Source organism: Chenopodium album, chromosome 20 (genome assembly GCF_948465745.1).
Source record: "Chenopodium album chromosome 20, dcCheAlbu1.1, whole genome shotgun sequence".
Lineage (NCBI taxonomy): Eukaryota > Viridiplantae > Streptophyta > Magnoliopsida > Caryophyllales > Amaranthaceae > Chenopodium > Chenopodium album.
In genome coordinates this window covers 42183787-42205883 of record NC_137853.1, presented here as the reverse complement: position 1 = coordinate 42205883, position 22097 = coordinate 42183787, and the positions used below count along the sequence as shown (strand labels likewise).

General features: G+C 34.1%; 1 protein-coding gene across 3 annotated transcripts in view; it reads right to left on the bottom strand.

Moving 5' to 3' along the window:
- Positions 1–21433, bottom strand: part of LOC145598291 (uncharacterized) — a 36134-nt gene extending 14701 nt beyond the window's left edge. For 2 of the 3 annotated variants that reach the window (XM_081654626.1, XM_081654628.1), the window contains exons 1-9: positions 21073–21433; positions 17635–17766; positions 14439–14510; positions 12517–12587; positions 12311–12410; positions 12139–12237; positions 7515–7641; positions 1763–1896; positions 1610–1669 (exon numbers count right to left, since the gene is read on the bottom strand). In XM_081654626.1, the coding sequence (XP_081510752.1) occupies positions 1610–1669; positions 1763–1896; positions 7515–7641; positions 12139–12237; positions 12311–12410; positions 12517–12587; positions 14439–14510; positions 17635–17766; positions 21073–21222 (945 nt within the window). In that variant the 5' untranslated portion in view covers positions 21223–21433. The remainder of the gene's footprint in view (positions 1–1609; positions 1670–1762; positions 1897–7514; positions 7642–12138; positions 12238–12310; positions 12411–12516; positions 12588–14438; positions 14511–17634; positions 17767–21072) is intronic. The other variant, XM_081654627.1, reaches the window with a different exon arrangement.
- Between the last annotated feature and the right edge of the window lie 664 nt (positions 21434–22097).

Below are 22097 nucleotides of genomic sequence, written 5' to 3'. Positions count from 1 at the left end.
ATACAAATAAGGCAGCTCAGAAAAAATAAATAAATAAATAAATAAAAATAATAAATAAATAATAAATATTAAAAAATATATATATTACGGTCTAACGCTATCATTATAACAAAAACAACTTTTTTTTTTTGACACAATCATTATAACAAAAACAACTGAATCAATAAGAGTATTAGAGAAGTTTTTCTCCAAATTCCATATAGTTATTTACTTCCTAGTGCAGACTATACTCCCAATCCCGGAAGGAACAAGCTTTCATAAACAAGCAATCAAATTCCGGGATTTCTCCAAGCAATGAAATATAAGCCACAGTTCTGAATAGAAATTTCCCAATGATGTTTGGAACTAATTAATGAAAAGTCTGCTCAAAGAAGCAAAGTTTTTTTAAAAAAAAATAATAAAAAAAAAAGTTCTAGGCACAAAGTTTCTATAACAGAGTTGTGACCTGTTTACCACCTCAATAAGCTTTATCTAGAACTTAATGTTTGGATTCAGCAAAGTACTAGCGGATTGACTATTGGAGGCTTGGAAAAGAGAAATGGAGATAGGTGTGTTCGGTGTCAAAGTTGGTTCCCTTGCATAACATCGCACTCGGTGCAACATATGGAAGCAACATGCAGTTTAGAACAAAACTTCACCTCTTCTGAATCTCATTATTCACTTTCATTGATATGGTATAGCATATAGATTTAATCAGTAATCAGAGATTACACAAAGCATCCTTGTACAAATGTACAATTATCATGTAATCTCTTAATACCTTGTACAAATGTACAACTACCATGTTATAGATCCTCTATTGATACTAGCAGAACTAGCTTTATCTTGGTTATGTCGGAAAAATCATGCATGATTTGTAGAAGTGAGGACATTGGTAAGTTATTCATAACCAACCAAGTGAGCACAAGCAAGTGAAGCAACCCTTACAAGAATTGAGCTGTTGATGGTCCATCCCTTTGTGATATATGGCTAACACTCCCTTGATGTCTTAATTATACACTTCCTCCATTCCCAAAATATTGCAACATGGGGGTAGGACACGGATTAAAAGAAGAGTAGAGAGAGAGAGAGAGAGAGGGACCCATGTGACAATGAGGGAGAAAGAAAGAAAATATGTGCAAATAGGGAAATGTTGCAACATTTGTGAAACTTCCTAAAATGGTAATTGTTGCAATATTTGTGGAACGGAGGAAGTATATCTTCTCCAGCTAGATACATATTGAGCTAAGGGAGAAAAATCAAAGTTTGATCTATAAACATACTGGAAGAAGATATCTGAATTTGTTGCAAAAGAAAAGATTTGCATATCGGCCATAAATACGGTTCCAGAGTTGCAAAAGCGGTACCATTTTGATGTAACATCAACAATTGTGGTTTCCGACTATTTATGGAATATTTCCACTATCATACAACAATAATATGTTCTGGATGACTAAGCTTCAACATGATCAGTTTATCTTTCAAGTAATTTAAAAAACAACAATCACGCCTGAATTGTTCAATGGACATTATTCAATCCAGCAACCAGTATGTGGAGGAATACTAGGTACAAGCTCTAAAGATAGTAATTTAATTAAATGAAAAGATTCAAAGCAGTTTCAAACAATACCTGCATAGAAGCACACTTATCAATCACTTTATCCACCTGCCTTTTTCCTTCGACACCACCCTGAGTACACCATTTAATAATAAGATGAGCAAGAGGTCGGTACAGAGAAACCTGAAGAATATTAATGACGTATAGAATCATATGTGGCAGTACCTCTAAAACACGAATCAGACTTCTAATGACAGTGTACTCTCCCCTGCGGATTGCCTCCTCCGAACTAAGCAAATTGTCAGCATTACAGCTCAGATCAGAGACTCTTCCAATTGAGTTGCTCCTAGGAATGCCTGCTGAACACAAAAGGTCAAAACCCGAAATTTTTAGCTACAAAATAGTACTCATGATTGTGAACACACACTTAAGAAAGCCATGTCTGACATCAGCTAAGTAAGGACAGATAATTCCTTCGTAATTGGTTTGGTTTCAGTCCAGTATCTAGATATATGATTCAAGATTGATTTGGATTTGTGCTTATTCAAATTCGGTTGTACTTAATGTCAGATAGGCTAATACTTCCTCCATTGTCTTAATATAGCAATGTTTTGAAGTGTTCACAAATCCATACACCCTATTAACCCTTTTTTATCACTAATATATAATGGTAAATGTTAATATGTAACAGATTGTTAGACTAACCCCAAAGTACATATCTTCAAGATAACTTTTTATAAATTAATACATGATCAAAGAAATTAATGGACAAAGTAGTGCATTGACAAAATATGAAAGTCAAAATGTTTTAAATAAAAGAAACAGAGAAATTATCGAGTTGGGTCTGATAGGATCAAATTCAATATGGTACTAGGGACCTGAAGAATCCGGGTGGGTTTATGTGTGATGGGTCATAAACCGCTGGACTATGCAGCTGATATGGCAATGTTGCTGCTGGAGTAAATGCAATTAGGCTTGAATTTTAGTTCTTGCTAAGCTTGGTGTGACATTTTGTTGACAATAAAATGCACCAACACACAACAGTCTGGAAGCTCTCCTTGTCCACTGCATTGCATATTCTGATTGCCTTCCTCTTTGCATTACAAAGCTAATACCATGTCTTATGCTTTAATAATGACGTTTGGAAGACAATAGCTCTCCCTTTACCTATTTCTTTGCTTGACAACAGTAAATGAAAAGGTCCCACCCCAACTGAGAATGTTTTTTTGAAGGGAATTTTTTTTCCCATTGCAAGCCACTTGGAAGTTTATGGGTTTAGGCTATAATCCTCGATTTGATAATATCGAGAAGTTTAAGGGAATTGTTTGTGCTTTAACTCGATATGGGAAAGCTTTTCTTATCAATTTCTTGGTTCTGCGTCTCCTTAAACTTGGTCGCCTCCTCGACCCTAAAATGGAAGGGACAGAAGATTTCAAGTTTTTTCTTTTCTGTCGACATTAGATTTCTTCCTCATTAAGTTAGAGGAGCATAGGAGCATACTTGCTTGTTCTTTAATCAAATTCCCTCTCGCTTGTTCTTTAATCAAATTCCCTCTCCAGCTCGACGTCCTCCTCCCACTGGGGTTATAGGAAATTAGTAGGGGTTGTAGGATAGTAGGGGTAAGATGATAGTAGGGGTTAGGATAGTAGGGGTTGTAGGATAGTAGTAGGGATTTCGGTATAGTACAGGTAGGATATTAGTAGGGGTTATGTTTTGTTCATTTATAATTCATCTTATAGAATACGCAAAGATTTCCCTATTGTATCAAGAGATGTAAATGACATCCTCTTTTCTTCTGAAAAGCTCATACAAACCACCGTGAAAGTTGTAGAATAAGAATGCTAAATGGGCCAAAAATTACGGAAAAGTTAAAATAAATGGAGTACTCAGAAGTTAATCTTACTCCATGTAATGCTCAAATGTTGATTTATCCAATGACTTTTATAGGCAGCCTTGTTTCCCTTGAAGATAAGATGGTTTCTGAACAAAACATAATCACCTAGCAAAGATTTGAGCACAATAGTAGGGGTTAAGAGATTTAATAGGGGTTAGGATAGTAGGGGCCGTAGGATATTAGTAGGGGTTGTAGGATAGTAGGGGTAAGATGATAGTAGGGGTTAGAATAGTAGGGGTTGTAGGATAGTAGTAGGGGTTTTGGTATAGTAGGGGTAGGATATTAGCAGGGGTTATTTTGCTTGGGATAGACAATTTGGAGTATGGTTGGTACAATTTGGAATCCGAAAACGTATCACAACTCATGGGCTACCAAGTCAAGTTTTCACAACATCCTACAACCCCTACTATCATCTAAACCCCTACTAAATCTCTTAACCCCTACTATCATCTAAACCCTTAACAAATCTCTTAACCCCTAATATACCAAAACCCCTACTAAATCTCTTGACCCCTACGAAATATCTTAACCCCTACTATCTTACAACCCCTACTATCATCTTAACCCCTACTAAATCTCTTAACCCTTACTATCCTACAACCCCTACTATCATCTAAACCCCTACTAAATCTCTTAACCCCTACTATCATCTAAACCCCTACTAAATCTCTAAACCCCTACTAAATCTCTTAACTCCTACTATACCAAAACCCCTACTACTATCCTACAACCCCTACTATCATCTAAACCCCTACTATACCAAAACCCCTACTATCATCTAATCCCCTACTATACCTTAACCCCTACTAAATCTCTCAACCCCTACTATACCATAACCCCTACTAAATCTCTTAACCCCTACTATACCATAACCCTTACTAAATCTCTTAACCCCTATTATACCAAAACCCCTACTACTATCCTACAACCTCTACTATCATCTAAACCCCTACTATACCAAAACCCCTACTATCATCTAAACCCCTACTAAGCCATAACCCCTACAAAATCTCTTAACCCCTACTATACCATAACCCTTACTAAATCTCTTAACCCCTACTATACCAAAATCCCTACTACTATCCTACAACCTTACTATCATCTAAACCCCTACTATACCAAAACCCCTACTATCATCTAAACCCCTACTAAACCTTAACCCCCACTAAATCTCTTAACCTCTACTATACCATAACCCCTACTAAATCTCTTAACCCCTACTATACCAAAACCCCTACTACAATCCTACAATCCCTACTATCATCTAAACCCCTACTATACCAAAATCCTTACTAAATCTCAACCCCTACTACCATCTAAACCCCTACATTACCATAACCCCTACTAAATCTCTTAACCCCTACTATACCATAACTCCTACTAAATCTCTTAACCCCTACTACTCTCCTACAGCCCCTACTATTCTAAAACCCCTACTATCATCTAAACTCCTACTATACCATAACCCCTACTAAATCTCTTAACCCCTACTATACCATAACCCCTACTAAATCTCTTAACCCCTACTATACCATAACCCCTACTAAATCTCTTAACCCCTACTATCATCTTAACCCCTACTATACCAAAACCCCTACTAAATCTCTTAACCCCTACTATCATCTAAACCCCTACTAAATTTCTTAACCCCTAGTATACCATAACCCCTACTATACCAAAACCCCTGCTACTATCCTACAACCCCTACTATGCCTTCTTCAATAAGGAGTCCCTTGGTGCTATTTCGAGAGAGGAGTTGAGTTGGTTATGATTAGCGGATAAGCCACTTGAAGATGAGGTTGAGGTTATTGACTGTGCTTTGCATTTGCTTGATCGCTTCATCGACATACGGGACGGTGTTTTTTTCTCCGGAAGCATCCAACTAGGAAAAATGATCACCATCTTGATTATATCTCTTAACAAGAAGTATGGAGCAATGCTTGAGTCTCTTGAGCCGGTTCGTGATAAAAGAGAAAGGACTCCATCCCACCTCTTTAGTATCTATGCTTTGATCAACTAACGGTTTTTGGAGCGTACAACACAAGAGGACTTGCATATTTAGAAGGTTTCTAGGACAACCAATTGGTGCCCCATACCCCATCCGCAGGCATAATTGGATTCCGCGCTTCATTGGCGACCGAACAAGTGGCCGATCGATCAATCTCACAAGAGGTTTCCGTTGCCTAATTTTCGCCCCAACCCTCATGCTCCGGATAACTCACTTGCTCTCACTTTACCCCCGAGGTCTCGGGGAGGTACTCCTAATCCTTCTTCTCCTTCTCATGATTTGTCTAGCTTGCATGCTAAACTTGATTCCATTTCTCACGCTTTGTCTACTTCTTCTCTTGGACATGATTTTCTTATGGGTTATGATTGTCATGCTAGACGAGTCTATGATCTTCATGTGAGTAGAGGAGAAATTGAGCCTTATTTGAACTACTCGTACCTCCCAGTCCAATAAGGGCCCGTACCTCAATGGAAGCCTTTTGACAAAACCCGTGGACCTTGTTTGTGCTACCCATATTGGGAGGGGCCTAATGTTGCTCTAAGTGAGGACGTCATTGGAATCAATGTTCTCACTTAAGAGATAGTAGGGGTTTTGGTATAATAGGGGTTAAGAAGATAGTAGGAGTTATGGTATAATAGGGGTTAAGAGATTTAATAGGGGTTTTGGTATAGTAGGGGTTTAGATGATAGTAGGGGTTAAGAGATTTAGTACGGGTTTTTTATAGTAGGGGTTGAGATGATAGTAGGGGTTGATTTAGTAGGGGTAAGATGATTCAACCTAGTTGGCGTAGGTTCTACATGCAAGCTCTTACTTAGTTGACGTAGGTTCAACCCACTTGGAGTAGGTTCTACTTTTGAACAAGGTTCTGCCTAGTTAGTGTCGGTTCAACCTTGGCGTAGTGTTTTAGTAGTTGGTGTAGTGTCCACCCAGTTGGAGTTGGGTCAACCCTTTGGTGTGCGGTGTACTTAGAGTAGGGGCAACCAATTGCGTAAATGTTGTGGTGTTTTAATTTATTTTTTTTTTTTACTTAGTTTTACCGGTTATACAAGGTAATTTTAGGAGGGAACCTGTTAAGTATCTTATTTGCTACTTCATAAACTTTAGTACCTAATTTGCAACTTTTTCCAAAGTTAGTACCTTCCATTTGTGTTAATTCCTCTAAGGTTTCGACTAATGTTTTGTGAATCCGACATTCTATTCTTAGCTAGGGGTTGAGTCCACTTTCTTTTCAAAGGGTCCGACTTGGATTTCGTGTTCACACCTGGGTCATTGTGTCGACACCGGTATAAGGCCAAGTCCAAGCATCACAACCTCTTACCATTGGATTATATCAAGGCTCCCCTTTTCTTCTCACCGTAATCACAGATAATCGACAAATTCAATTCAAGATGGTATACCATAATGCATATGACGAATGCATATGACGTTTGCCAGTGGCGGATCCTAAAAAAAAAAATTATGGGTTTAAAGTTCTTCGACATGTATAGTAAAATCAAGTAGCATTATTCAAAAAGTTCTTCAACATGTATAGTAAAATAAAGTAGCATTATTCAAAAAGTATACTATCAATAAAAATTATGGTGCGAACGTGTTAAAAAATTATATTGAAACTCGATGAGTTTTCATGTTTTACAAGCAATCTATCACATAATCATTCATTCATTCTAAAAGTCTTAAAATTAAACGAAATTCGACGGTTTTCTTGTACTAAAAACCTTGAAATTAGTCAAAGTGGATTAGGTGAATAGTGCAAAATGTTACAATAGAATGACTTGGCTTAACTTTGCTGCGTTGCTTTATACGTAGACCATTCAAAAGCTAACATTAAGAAGTTCATAGAATGACTTGGCTTAACTCACATCTTTCAATTTACATTTTGAGGGAAATTCTCTGGACTTAAACCGTACAAAGTTATTTCGATAATTATTTAAAGTTTTATTCTTAGTTTTTTAAACAAGGAAAAAGACAGCAATAAAGATCCTATCCACTAATGAATTAGAGTTCATAAATTAAAGATTAGAACTTGAATTTGATATGGTAAGCAAACATGATGAGTCAAAGGAAGCATCAATTACCGGAGGCTCCAATTCGGTTAAAGTAAATTAAGGTAGCAATCACCATCCCTGTTGTAGTTCGCCCACGTCCCATTTGACAATTAAATATTACCTCAGTACTAAGGTCAACTCGAGATATTTTATTAACCTGAAAGCCAATTTCAAACTAATGACTACACACAAGTAAATTATATGAAACAGCAACAATAAAATTTCAGCATGGAATTTATTCATATTAACAAGTTATAACTATCAAAATTAAATTACAAAGAAAGTTAAACACCAAGTATACCAACTAACAATGCCCAACCGAGCAAAAAGGCAGATTTCATTAAATATCCTGTATAGATATCTCCTTACTGTTCTCAATTCATTAGTTTCATGCCATTGTACAATCTGAAATCTAACAGCTTCACATTTAAACCCATGTTTTTAATTTTTTCTCCAAGTTGTTCCTTATAACATCATCTATGATTCCATCTCCAAACATATTATTATCAAGTTATCATCCTTATATCCATACTTCGATAGCTCCTACATTGTAAATTTCAAAAACATGTTGACGCTTTAGTTGAGTATGCCATGATATCAAATTATCAAAAGATATATGGCCGCAAGATGAGAAGATGGAAATTACTAACACATTACGTTGCTTTCTTTTATACTAACTCTGATTTGTTCTTGCCACTTTAACTTTTGGCACAATTCACATACTTACATTTGAGCGTTATTAATTCATACATAAAGAAAAAGATTCTTTTGAAATCTTGTTAGATTTACACGGTATGAATTTTTTAAATATCAACTTTTTTATTTTTAACATATACATAACTAGAGTATTAATGTTTACATTGGCAAGCGTTAAGAACTTACAAAAAAGTAGTAGTTGTAGTAGTAGTAATTTATATCAACTTATTACACCGTGACAAAACTTATTGAAACTTACTTCCTTCGTTCTTTTTCAATTACATAGTTGAAATTTCACACATGTCAATGCACATTTTATACCATTAATATTTGCAAATTTGGCCTCACCTCACTTTGACTAGCACATCACCACCTATTGATTGGGGTGCAACGCGCACCATTAATGGGTAGTTTTTGGCACTCAAAATAATACATTTTAGGTGATTAAAAGGTAATTAATGGCACGTGTTGCTCCCCAATCCATAGTTGGTAGTGCGTTAGCTACTAGTCAAAGTTCGGGGTGCAAGTCACCTAGGCTATACTTCGAGGCCAATTTTGCCTTACTATCTTTATACTCGATTAAACATATAAAAAGGTATTTTTTTTAAAAGGTATTTTGATTATCAAAGATGAACTAACACCCCACATGACGGTGTTTTTAATACCGGATAAATCATAAAAGACAATTATAGCGTTAAAGGAGTTTGTGTGAATAATGTAAATTTTCCATCCCTATATAGTTTACATGGCATATAGCCAAATTTTATTGAATTCTTAATTAAGTAATGATCCCTCCGCATTCTTTTGTTCTTTCTATTGGGAACTAAAGAAATGAACAAATGAAAGCATCAAAAAAAAAATTTAAATAAAACCCAATTGAACAATTATAAAGATTTTTTTTCCTTAAAATAAAATTTTTTTAAAAAAAAAAAAAGGAAAGAAAGAGATTTCATTTAAGATATAGAAAGATTTTAATAGTTAGAAAGTAATTTCTTGCTCTTGTATCATGTGTTTTTCAAGTTTTTACATCCAAAACTTTTTTTTAATGACTAATAATTAGCAAAGGGAAGGAGAGAATATGATGAACTGGTATAAATTGAATAATTACGGCAAGATTAAAGAGAATTTGATTGATAGTTCTGGTAATGCAATAAAAAAATAAATAAAAAATAATAATAAAAAATAAATAAAAATAGGTTTATGAAACATTTGAGTGGACTAATTAATTTCAAGAGCAAACGAAAGTACAACAATTCAACACTCTAGATGCCCACATGGATTTTTGGAAAATTATCAACCAATTAACTTGTCCGAAGTAATAAGAATAACTCATAAGTGAACTGCCTTGCATGGAAGAAGGTTATGGGTGATAACTAACATAGAACTTCAGCGGGCCACTCAATCCTTTGCTAGTTGATTTTAAAGTAGAGTCATTATGCCCCAAAATAGTTACATTGTTTTCTTACACAGACTAGTGGCTAAGCCCAGTTAGATTGTAGCACTCCTAAATAGAAAATTCTTATACTTTCAACCCCCATGTTATAATAATAAAAATAAATACTAACTCCGTCATTTTTAGTTGACACATTTATTTTATCACGGAGAGAGTATTTTACATAACCTATCTCAAGTAGAGGTTTTGCCTTTACTCTTAAGAAAAAAATTAACACACCATATCCAATCCTACGTGGGTAGTACTTCAGTCATTAAGTTCCATTTCGTTTCAAAAGTGGGAATATGTTTTAAATTAACCCTAGTTTTGTAAATTACTCAATCCACAATGTTTGAAATAACCCTAGACGCTGAGGTGTAAGGTTGGGGGTAAGTGCCACTTAAATTTGCACTCAACAACACAACCATAGAAGATGATGTTGAAATAAAAGGAAAAGAAAAAAAAATCTCCATATCACCATATGTTCTCACAACTAGACTTCAAATAAGCATTTCAGAAAACATTAACAATTCAAGCCTAAAATGTGTGTAAATATTCTACATTATAATTCATGCAGAAGTCTTCTATATACAAGAATATGTATAATCAATGTTATGCCCCACACCTATGTCTAATTTCTAATCTACCTAACCAATGGCGTATCCGGGAATTCAGAAGTGTAGGTTCAGAATCGTTAAAAAATAAGATATAGGTCCTCGGCTTTTTTAATTGCAACGTTGGTATTTTCACGCTCAAATATGTACTACCTCCGATATCTTTTTAGTTGCAACTTTGGGGTATTATTTGTGAGATATAAAATATTCCAAAGTTGCAACTAAAAAAATTGGAGGTAGTATTTTTATTTTCAACGTATGAATCACAAAAAAACGATCAAAGGAGTATGTGTTAATATTGTAAAATTACAAACACTGCAATTATGAATGATTGTATAAAGTATAATTTAATTTAAAGTTTAGAGAAGTAGTTGAAGCAAAAGGGGGGAAAAAAAGCATTCAGGTTTTCATATACTTCGGAGAAGAAAGGGAGGGAAAATTACAGTGTATCCAAGGCCACTGAGCTAAGCTTGATTTCCTCTTTCATTTATGCAGAAAAATTGTATTTATCCAATTTCGGGTTTCTAAATTGGCTAATTGAACCCAGCGTGAATCCGCAGTATGTGTTAATATTGTAAAATTACAAACACTGCAATTATGAATGATCGTATAAAGTATAATTTAATTTAAAGTTTAGAGAAGTAGTTGAAGCAAAAGGGGGGAAAAAAAGCATTCAGGTTTTCATATACTTCGGAGAAGAAAGGGAGGGAAAATTACAGTGTATCCAAGGCCACTGAGCTAAGCTTGATTTCCTCTTTCATTTATGCAGAAAAATTGGCTAATTGAACCCAGCGTGAATCCGCCACTGAACCCAGCGTGTATTTATCCAATTTCGGGTTTCTAAATTGGCTAATTGAACCCAGCGTGAATCCGCCACTGATCGTGAACCCAGTACTCGTGCTCATGGCAGCAAAGGGTGGATATGGCTAAGAAAATTGGTATGAATAAAGTAGAAATAAATGAACATGGATAAAACTCCACACATTCCATATTTAAGCCTTTAACATCCTTAAATTCCTAAGGTGACAGAAATGTGGTCTTACTTTTTTTTTTCCTGCTAAGGTATAGGAAAACTAGACTACTTAGAAAGTTAGAAGTCTTTATGAGATTCATATTTGCTTATAAAGAAAGCACTCAAGCCAACAAAGAAGATGGACATATATGGATATAAGTGTATAGATATTAAATAATATGTTCAGCATGAGCTTCAACCAATAAGAGAGATAATTTCATTATAACCTTAGTGTGGTCTACTGGTCTCCATGAAGATAACCTCAAGGTTTGTTGCATCTTATGTCTATTTATCAATTTCCATCCCAAACCACTCACACACAATGAGTCACCCAGATTTTTATGACAAGGAGGGCAAAGAAATTGTAGATGGAAGCAATATAGCATTACAAACTGAATAAAGGCATCACCCATATTGAAGGCGTTTGAATACAAACAAAATGTACTTCTTTACCAACTGTTGAAACTATGTATACATACAAGGTGAATAGGTGAAATATATATTGATGTACTAAACAAACAAAATCAAATGAAGGATGATATGGCAAACAAAAATACATTGGTGTGGTTCAGGAATATTAAATTGTTTTAGTATTTTTTTATTATATATATTCAATTCTATCAATATAACATTGATTTTGAAAGCATGAGAACATAAACATATACATCACTTTAACTCACCTATCTACCAATCACATAAAATAATTCAGAATAAAATTTTGATTTTGAAAGCATGAGAGCATATACATCAATGTTGTAAATTATTACCCTAATGCCCCGGGGTTCATGCCTAAGGCGAGGTAAGTGTAGCCAAGTGAACAATCTTACAAGTGAAACCTCAAATAGTGAATCTGTAAACTTTCATAAAGAAGATCATGGAGTGAGTAAAAATCAAACATACCAAAACATCAAAATCTGATTCTTTAGGCGACTTTTCATCAGTAACAGGAACTCGTTCATAGTTAACAAGATAACCCTCAATTTTCAGCTCCTCATATACCTAGACCAAGGAAATTATTCAGATATATGGCACAAGAATATCAGTGCGGGGACCCAACTTTCAACAAACATACCTCAAGTGGAGTCTTCACAAAATCACAAGTCACTGGCTCCCACTGGTCCACCATTTGTCCATCCGGCAGTTCATCAGTAACAAGGATCTTGTTTCCGTACCTACAACCAAAAAACCATAAGTTGCCTCAAGAAGACAAATGAGATCACTGATATTCAGCGACTACATTTAAAAGTCAACGAATTGAGATTGAGACAAATTTAACACCTTGCAGCTTCCAGCAAGATGTCTTCCTTCAATCGAGATTCCATATCTTCCACCCTATCCCTGTTAATTCCCTAATTAATTTAGGAATGTCATACCCAAACTGAAACAAATCAATCAACAAATCCTTTACCAAGAAGTTTTAAAATAAAAATAAAAATGCAAGAGATCTAGCACACAAATATACTTCAACTATACCAGAGTGCTTCTCTTTCCATAAAGTAAGAAGGTTGGCAATAGTTGCACAACATCTTACCGGGACTGGGTAGGAGTATCGGACTCAGGTAAGGATTTGAGTGTCCAATACGGAAATTTCTAAAAAGTTGGGACGCGAGGATTTTGTCCAATTTTGGGCACAGGTATGAAGAGATGGATATTTTAATTTAGCAACATACTAATCTTTTAAAATACCTATTATAAATATTGCAAAAAAACATGAAGATTACTAATTTAAATTTATTTTCATAAAATTGATATTTAAATGGGAAATTTGTACGGAGTAATGGAACATGCTTGGAACAGCATTAAAAAAAAAATGAAAGCACTTGGAGTATTCAATGAAAAGAAGAAGGCAAATTGACGTAGGAGTATCCTCTGTTTATCAAAAAAAATACCTACTTGACTGTCTATTGTTCTCCCTTTTCATTCTATTCCCATCATTTTATTATATACTTCTCCCTTCCCCTGTTTTCTTATTAATAAAATAAATAAAATTAACAGCAGTCTGGATTCTGGTAGAATAACCACAATCCCAACTATGTACAGAAGATTTTCTCTTCCCTGACTCACACATAGGTGCTTCAGGTAGGACATCATGTCCAAGTTGCAAGTGTACAGTGCCGAATCTGTTCTGGATTCCCACTCTCGTGCCAGTGACGTGTTGAAGTGAGTACGTGAGCCATTTTCGAAATCCAGATTTACAAGAAAAAATAAAATAAAAACCACTATAATGGTGAACAAGAGAGCAGACTCATGAACATGAGATGGAAAATGTTAATAGAAGCTTGTATAGTCAATCAATCAATCAAAGCCTTAAAATCTCATAAGTGGGGTCGGCTACATGAACCAAAAGTGATTATTCCGTATAGTCATCCACAAAAATCTTCCTCCTCCATCTAGCGGAAGCTTGTAAAGTCAATGAATCAAAAAAAAATTAAAACTACAAAAAAGTATACTCGACCACATAATAAGTAAAAAGAGCTATCTTCATCCTCTAAGTTCTTCAGAAGAAAAGCAAAAAGAGAATGCAAATCTCATGATAATATAGGCTTATCCTAAGATGGAGCAAGAAATTTTGACACGGCAGACTGCAGACGTAATGTGCAGATAAAGGGAAAGAAATTTATGAAAACACAAGGAAATATGACAACTTTGACTGACCTTTGTATTTATTAGACATTCAGTAATAAAAATTACTCTATACAAGGAATGCAAAAAATGTTCGTAGGATAGACAGTGAAATTAATATCTTAACTAAACTTTGCAGAAATAAGAATCAGTTGACAAGTTGACCTCAATCTGAGCAAAACAAGAATTACAACATGTTCTTGTTGTGTTAATATATGCCACTTTGCCTAAATAGACATAAATGTATTCAGATTTAAAATTGGAAAGAGTGAATTTTAAATGCAAGAAACCAGTTCCCCTCATCACTGATTCAAGTTCCCTTTTTTTTTTTTTTTAGTGTTTCAAAAAAAAAAAAAAGTTCCCTTTTTTTAGACTGTTGTATAGTCCGAGTCAATTTTAAGCTTGAGTGATACATGACATTTCAGGAACTTTTAGATAAAATACTTCATAATAGCTTGAGGGCTTGAGATTTTTTTGTCCTTCACCCCCTTTTTTTGAATGAGTGACATTATCTTAGTGTCTTTCTTATATTGTCAGGCCTTGCTTTCCTAGTGGGAGCAACTTCTATAAAAACATACCGTATACTCAAGATTCGAGAAAGGCCTTTCAACATCACGCAAAACAAAGGGACGTCCATTGATATACACCACCTGTTACAAAAACAAGCACTGAAATAAATCTAAGCAAAAACAACAGTCAAGATTCAAAACAAAAAGAAAACTTAAGATACGATTCTTTTAAGAAAAACAGCTTAACAGCAATGAATTTTCTTTTTACTTTTGCTATATGATTATCTTGATACTTTTCCAGACACATGATACTATATCTGAACTAAACTATACTTCCTAATAGGATACACAATCAGGAAGCGGAAAAAAATATTGGCAAATAAACCCATTCATAAAGCCAATAACAAAACAATAATATTAATTTTGAACCCCGAGTAGAAGAATCCTGAGCACAAGAAAAGAGTTAGAAGATTCTAGCATAGGATTTTCAATTTTATCCTTCTACAACTAACATAATGTCTGGAGTTGCTTTATCATTTTACAAAATACAGCTTGCCCCTTTAAATCAAAGCGTGTGTCTGTGTGTGTATGTAGGGAAATGTATTATTGAAAATTTTCCCTCCGAAACACTTGCTTAAAAAAATTCATTGTTATAGAAAAAGAAGTTTGTATCTAACTTATGACTTTCACTATATATAAAATATTAAGTAAACTTCCTAAAACATCAAACTATATGAGTAAAGATTTAGAAAATTTGAATAAGTAATACTACCTCCGTTGCATATTATTTGCAACGATTTGACATAAAGTAGAGAGGGAAAATGTCTAATCGTTGCAAATAATATGTAATGAAGGTAGTAATTTAGAACTAGGGGTGGCAATTTCGGTCAATAGCTCGGGTTTGGGTTAGATCTCGGATCGATTTCGGGTTGTGCTTAAAAATAATTAGAAATAGTGTAAAACTTAAAAATAGTACAATCGGGTTGAATTTGAGTTGTTCGCGTTCGGTACAGAATAGGTTTGGGTTTCTCTCGGTATCTTTAGGTCGGGTTCCATATACCAGACATGTCAATTAAAAGGGTCCCAAAGTAGATCATTAAAGATTCATCAATTCTGTTACAGCCAGATTCTAACCAACTAAGTCATCATACCATTTCATCATAGAAACTTCTTCTCCTCTCCCCCCACCCCCTCCCCCACCAAACCTCACAAAACGAATGTTTAACCCTTCATATTTAAGGACTAGCCCAAGCCTTACTGAACCCCATAAAAAAACTTCTCCCAAGAAAAAGACAATGAAAGAAAACATGTGAACATGGCTCACCACGTCAGGTGGGATAGCCAATCCCAGCCTTCACCTATAGAGCATGTCATGCTTAAGAATCTTTCGGCTAAATCCCCCAAATCTTTCACCTAAAGGGAAAGCCTTCCAAGGCTTCACTATTTGTTATGGAATAGTATGTTGTTTGCTGATAATTAAATATTGTACAGTTTTACAATTGTACATAAATGCTTATTAAACACAAGCACAGATCATTTCTTCAATTTGGTGACAAGGTTCCAACAATAGCATTAGGGGAGAGGTTTTCCACTCTAGGTTTTTAGCTTCCTTCTAGAAGGATAAAAAGCGTGAAGCCATGTTGGTGTCCTTTTAATCTAATCCATCAATACGTAGCAAACCATTAAGAAATATTAGGAAAAGAAAAGAACAAAAGGAAAGTAAAAAAAAATTCATGCAAAATTTCTTTAGCCTTAGACTAATAGATCCCACACTTCCCTCTTCCTAATATGCCTTAGGGAAACACACCAAAGGAGAAGCCACAATCCATTACTATCATTCATCTCTAATAGTTTACTACCAACCAACAAAAAGAGTAATACGAAAACGGTTGTGTCTCTCTTAAAAAAATAATAAAAAATAAAAACAAATGCCATTATGTTTAGATTTCAATACAAATACATCACTTAATTATCAATTTTGTTTACTCCCCCGCCACCCCCGCCCCCCCTCCCCTGTCCAACCCAAACTGCATATGCACACCCGCTAAAGCATCCAGCAAGAAATAGTGCCTTATGGTTTTTCCCTTTAAAATCCATGAAAAAAAAAAATTCAAAATAAAATTTAAATCAAGGCCTTTTGTACTTAAGACATTACTACACCTTTTATTTGGATACAACAAGAGCAAAAGCTTTGATCACAGGATGAAAGGGTGACCTTTTAGTAATAACCAAAGCCTTAACTCCTATGTCAAATTAAAATTAAATAAAAATAAATAGGTATGAGAAATATTAAAGGGTAATCTTCTAGTTTATCAAATTTAACATGCAGCCATAAATAGTGTAGCCCTAAAGTCATGGTATGAATGAACAAGCTTTTCCACCCCAAATTTCTTAAACCTTTTAAGGAGAAAAAAAAATAACGAGTACAAATAAGAAGACAAGTTGACCTAGTTCCTACATACTTCCTTTGTTTTCATTTAATTGCACCATTTGGGTTTAGCACAAAGTTTAAGAAACGATAAAATAGCAAAAATGCCCATGTGACTACAAACAAAGGAGAAAGAGTAAAACTAAGGTTAGAAGGATAAATATCAAATGTACGTAAGAGGAAAATAGGTATTTGGTGTGTGAACACAAACAAAAAGTGCATGAAAGTATGCCAATTATAGAAATGTTGCAATTGATATGCAACTTGCCAAAAAGGACAAGGGTGCATTTAAAAAACGGAAGAATATCATTACATCCCCAACTGAGTTGCTCTAATTAAATTGATTCCTAATCAGTTTCCATTTGAATTTAATTTTTGTTTGAGTTAGACTTGAACCTACTTAACACAAAATCTGGATTTGCCACTGGAAAATAGTCTCTCTAACAAGTAAATCACTTTTTCTATTAAAAGACAAACTATTTTCCAATTACATCCAAAAAGATCATCTTTCAGACCTCCTACCTTACTGGAAGTTGTCAAAAGCAGTTTTAGCATAATAGTTCAACACTGAAAACCATGGGAGTAAAGGGGAATTATCACAAAAGTAATTAGGCCTGAAATATTCCTCACGGACTTGGGCCAAAGCAAAAAACCACAAAATGTTATACTGCCATGTATTTTGTGGTCTTGGACCAGAGAACATAACAAGAAACTCCAAAAAACACAGTCCGAGTCACAAATGAAGGAGACACATAAGGGATAACCACCTGAATATCAGACTACAACAAGATTAAAATTTGTTAACATGGATTGAAGGGGAAAAACAAATTAACATACTGGCTCTTCTCGGAGATTTATCCACAACACATGAGTTCTATTTTTGTCAGCTTGGGCTCCAATGTGTTTAAGAACATTTCGGATTCCATCTATGGTAGGAATGGCAACCCCATGAACTTGTAAGGAATCTGCCTGTTGATGGTAACAACAGAGAAGGGAAAAAAATTAAAAAAAAAAAAAAAAAAAAAAAAAAAAAGGAGAGTGAAATTCAATTATACCAAGCATAAATGCATAAAATACATATCCCATTCACATCTTAAACATATCTATATAGAGATATGGATATGACTGAAAGGGGAAGATCATAACCGAATATCCGGTGCCTCAAGAGATGCTTATACACACAAAGCGTTCAGGGTTAATACATGCAAAAACTCACCCCTCAACACATAAATTGTTTTCAATTTTTACTTGGACTCCTAATTTCAAATATACATAGGATTTTTTTTGTTACAGAATACTACAACCGTTCTTTTATGTTTTGCTCCCTTACTATGGATATATGATAAGTTCATCTTTTATACACTTAATTATATCATTTTAATGCTAATTTAGAGTATAAATTATGTATTTACATAGATTTTAATGTCTTATTATGAGATTTACTTTTTTAGCTTGATTGATTACTTTTAGTTAATTATACCCCTAATATGCTGATATGTTAAGAAATTGGAAACGAGACTAAAAAAAACCCATTTTTCATATTATTTATAGGTTGTCGCAAGTGAGATTTTTTTTTAAAGAAAAAAAAAAGGAATACAATCAAAAGCGCATAATACGCATACAAGCAGCACACATCTTGAAGTAATAATGGGTTAAAAGTTTGAAATCCATTAACTACTAAATTTCAAGTGGAAACAAAAGAATGAATAAAAAAAAACCATTAGTTCCTTATTTTTGTGAGAGCATCCACACACAAGAGCACCCCCCCCCCCCCACAGAAGGGAGAAAACCCTCATATCTACCTAATGTTATAAATGGGGTGAATATCAGAGAAACAGAGCACAAAGCGGCAGTACTTTGGCGAGCAGATTAGTTTCGTCAACCGCAACCTCAACCTGCTCGAATGTCTTCTGAATTAGAGTTTATTCCATCTCTATTTCAATCTATGCAATTGACAATGTTAAGTATTATTGATTGTGTTTTCTTAATTGTGATGTCTGCCTAAATTTCTTTGTTCTAGGTTAGAGATGTAGTCTTTTATTATCTATCAATGAATTGAATAATTTGTTTTGGTTTTATTTATATAATTGCAAATTGATAATTTTGCTTTATTTCGTATGATTAATCTAGCCAATTGATTGTATGTATAAGGTATTGATTTATTAGCGGGAGTGAATTGTGGGATTATCAAACATCAAATAGTATGATTTCAATTCCTGTTCTTAATGAGTTTATTTCAATTGTTATGATCACGAAAGGAGACATGAGATTAATATAAATATACAATTTCACCTTAGGAGAGGAGATTACATAATATTGGCAATTCAATCATCCTACAATCAATTTAATTTTTAGACTTATAGCGAGTACTTAACGATACCTGAAACCTAGAACTATCTCTCATTTGTTTTTATTAGTAGTACTATTCTCATATTTTCTATCGTCTAAATAGTATTTGAGTTACTTAATTTGGTAATTATTTAGTCCTCCTTGTGGATACAATGCCTTGATTTAGGGTCGAACAATAAACAAGTACAATTTAGGAAATTGTTGACAAATGTCAGTAGGTGTAAGATAAAATAAGACAGGGGATGTAAAAAGGTGAATTTGTGTAAGAAAAAGGTGGGTTAAGTAAGAGAGAGTATAGAAAGGTATAATTATTGTGGGAGTAAAGGGGTAAGATGGTACCAAGAGTATGCCATAAATATAGCAAAGTGAATAGAATATAAAAGAAAGCCCTAAAATGGAAAATGAGTAGAACAAAAAAACTATGGAGGGAGTACCTATTCAATATGTAATTTCTAAAATAACTACCTTCTAAATCTATTCTTTAATTACCCTAAAAAAAAATGGACAATACTACCCACAAACAACTTCCATCTAAGTATTCCATGATTCCATCTATGGGTCCCACTTTTCTAGTTTCCCTTCATTTTTTACTAGATGAAGCCCATGCGATGCACAGATGGTTCTTTTTTTTTTTTTTTTTTTTGTATAGATGAGCTAAATTTTGTTATATATTTAGATAAAATTACTAATATTAAAATATAATATTTAATATTTATTAAGTTTAACTTAAAAATCTCATTCGTCAATCTTGCTTACTTGGCATTTGAATTATTTAATTTTAAAAGAAATTAATAATATCTTATTTAATTGGCTACTACTAAGAAATGAATATTTTATAAGAGAACGAAATTAGGAGCTGAACTGAACTGAATTTAGCTGAACTGAATTTCAACGTAAGAGAACAGGCCCTTATAATCCTACATGGCGCGCTGAGAAAATTAGATCCTACGTGGCTCTCTAAAAACTCAGGAAAAAACTCCTATTTAAATATATATATATATATATATATATATATTAGATTTTTTTTGTCTTTTACAACATCCTCCTTCCTTTCTCATTAAATTCCTTCATTTCTCCTTTCTTCTTCGACTATCAAACCATTTGAAACTCGGCAAATTTTCTCCAAATCTATTGGTAAGTAAAGATATACCCATTGATTAGCAAAGAAAAACGCATTCACTTATTAACTTAAACCCCCTAATTAATTAAAGCACTCTAATCCTTAAATTGAAAACCTTAATTTTGAACATTGGGTGAAACTACAACTAATATAAACCCTAGTCCCTAAATTGCTCTTAAATTACTTACTTGGATGAAAAATCATGCCTATTATAAGAAACTGACATGAGATGGTCATTGAAGATGATAAAAAATGGAGCTGAAATTAAACCATACTTAAAACTAAATAACTCAAAACCTGGAATTAAATGTAGCTGAAACTGATCTACTTTCCATAATAGGCTATTTGGCAAATTGGCTATAAACATCAGTAGCTGTTTTTGGGTAAAACTGCCAAGACCAGCAGCAGTTTACCAATTTTTACCCCCAAAATAGTACAATTATGCCCCAAAACAAAAATTGTTTATCAAGAAGATAAACTTGGATTGATTTTGCCCCAAAACAAACTTAAATATTCTCCTATAACAGATCGTTGTTCCTACTCTACTTGAGCAATTAAAATTAATTTTCCTGACAACATGAAAAACAATCTCTAGTCTCTAATTGCTAAGATTAAAAGCAATAGTCTCTTATAAACAAAAAGAAAAGGCATTGAAATTGAATATAGCATAAGATTTACCCTAGATTAACAATATGTCCTCAAAATAACAGATTTTGCATGCTATTTCCACAAATTGAACTGTGAATGAAGCAATTTCACCTAATCTGGGTGAATTATGTAATGAAAATAATAATTGAGGACAGTACCTGGCGATAATTGGGAGCACCTTCAATGTGAGGAGAAAGACGTTTGTTCTGGCAGCCAGGAAAATGGTCGCTCTTCAAGATAGTCTTCTTCCCAAGCACGGATCCTTCTCGCAACTTCATCACCTGCTCTGGCTCCCTCGGTATTGACATGGCGAAGATGAGGTTGCATATGAATGAATTGCAGTCTACTGGATTTCTTGATCTAAATTCTGAAATTAAAGATTAGCGCAATTGAGAGATGAGCTGCAAGCCTACATGCTACAGCAAACAGGCCGAGGTAGCTTCCTTTTATCCCTTTTATTCGAGAACCGGAACGGCAAGAGTATATTCCATTAACTAGTAAAGGTTTTTTTTTTTTTTATCTTCGTCCTAAAGTTTTTTTTTTTTTTTTTTTTTTTTGAAAACCGTCGTGAAGTATTTTTAAGTGCATTCGACTATTCCCTTATATAATTCAGTATTAAAACTATTTTCCACAATACCGTCCACCTAGGATCGGTTCCTAGATTTGAAATTTAACAGTATAGAACCGCTAGTACCAATAGAGGTTCTATGCATATAACCTCTACTTTAGCTCACTAGCAACTCTTTACATAGAACCGCTAATGGTATTAGAGGTTTTACGTAAAGAACCGCTAATACCAATAGAGGTTCTATGCATAGAACCGCTAATACCTATAGAGGTTTTATGCATGGAACCCCTAATACCATTAGAGGTTCTATAATAGTTAAAACCGCCAATAATGTTAGCAGTCCGAACCTTGAAATCAAGTCTACGTGGACGGTATTTTGGGAAATAGTTTTTAAACCAATGTATATAAGGAATTAATTTATATTATTACATTATTTTGGGAAATCACTCGACTATTTTGGAATAAATGTCACGTGTAATTATATATGTTGCCCTTAGGGAAGAAGTATATAAGCATTAAATATACTTTTTAAAATTAAACTAGTTGTTGTCTCAAGAGATGTCCTGAATCTAAATCAATTGAATGTACAATGTGCCACCTAAAAATATTACCTTC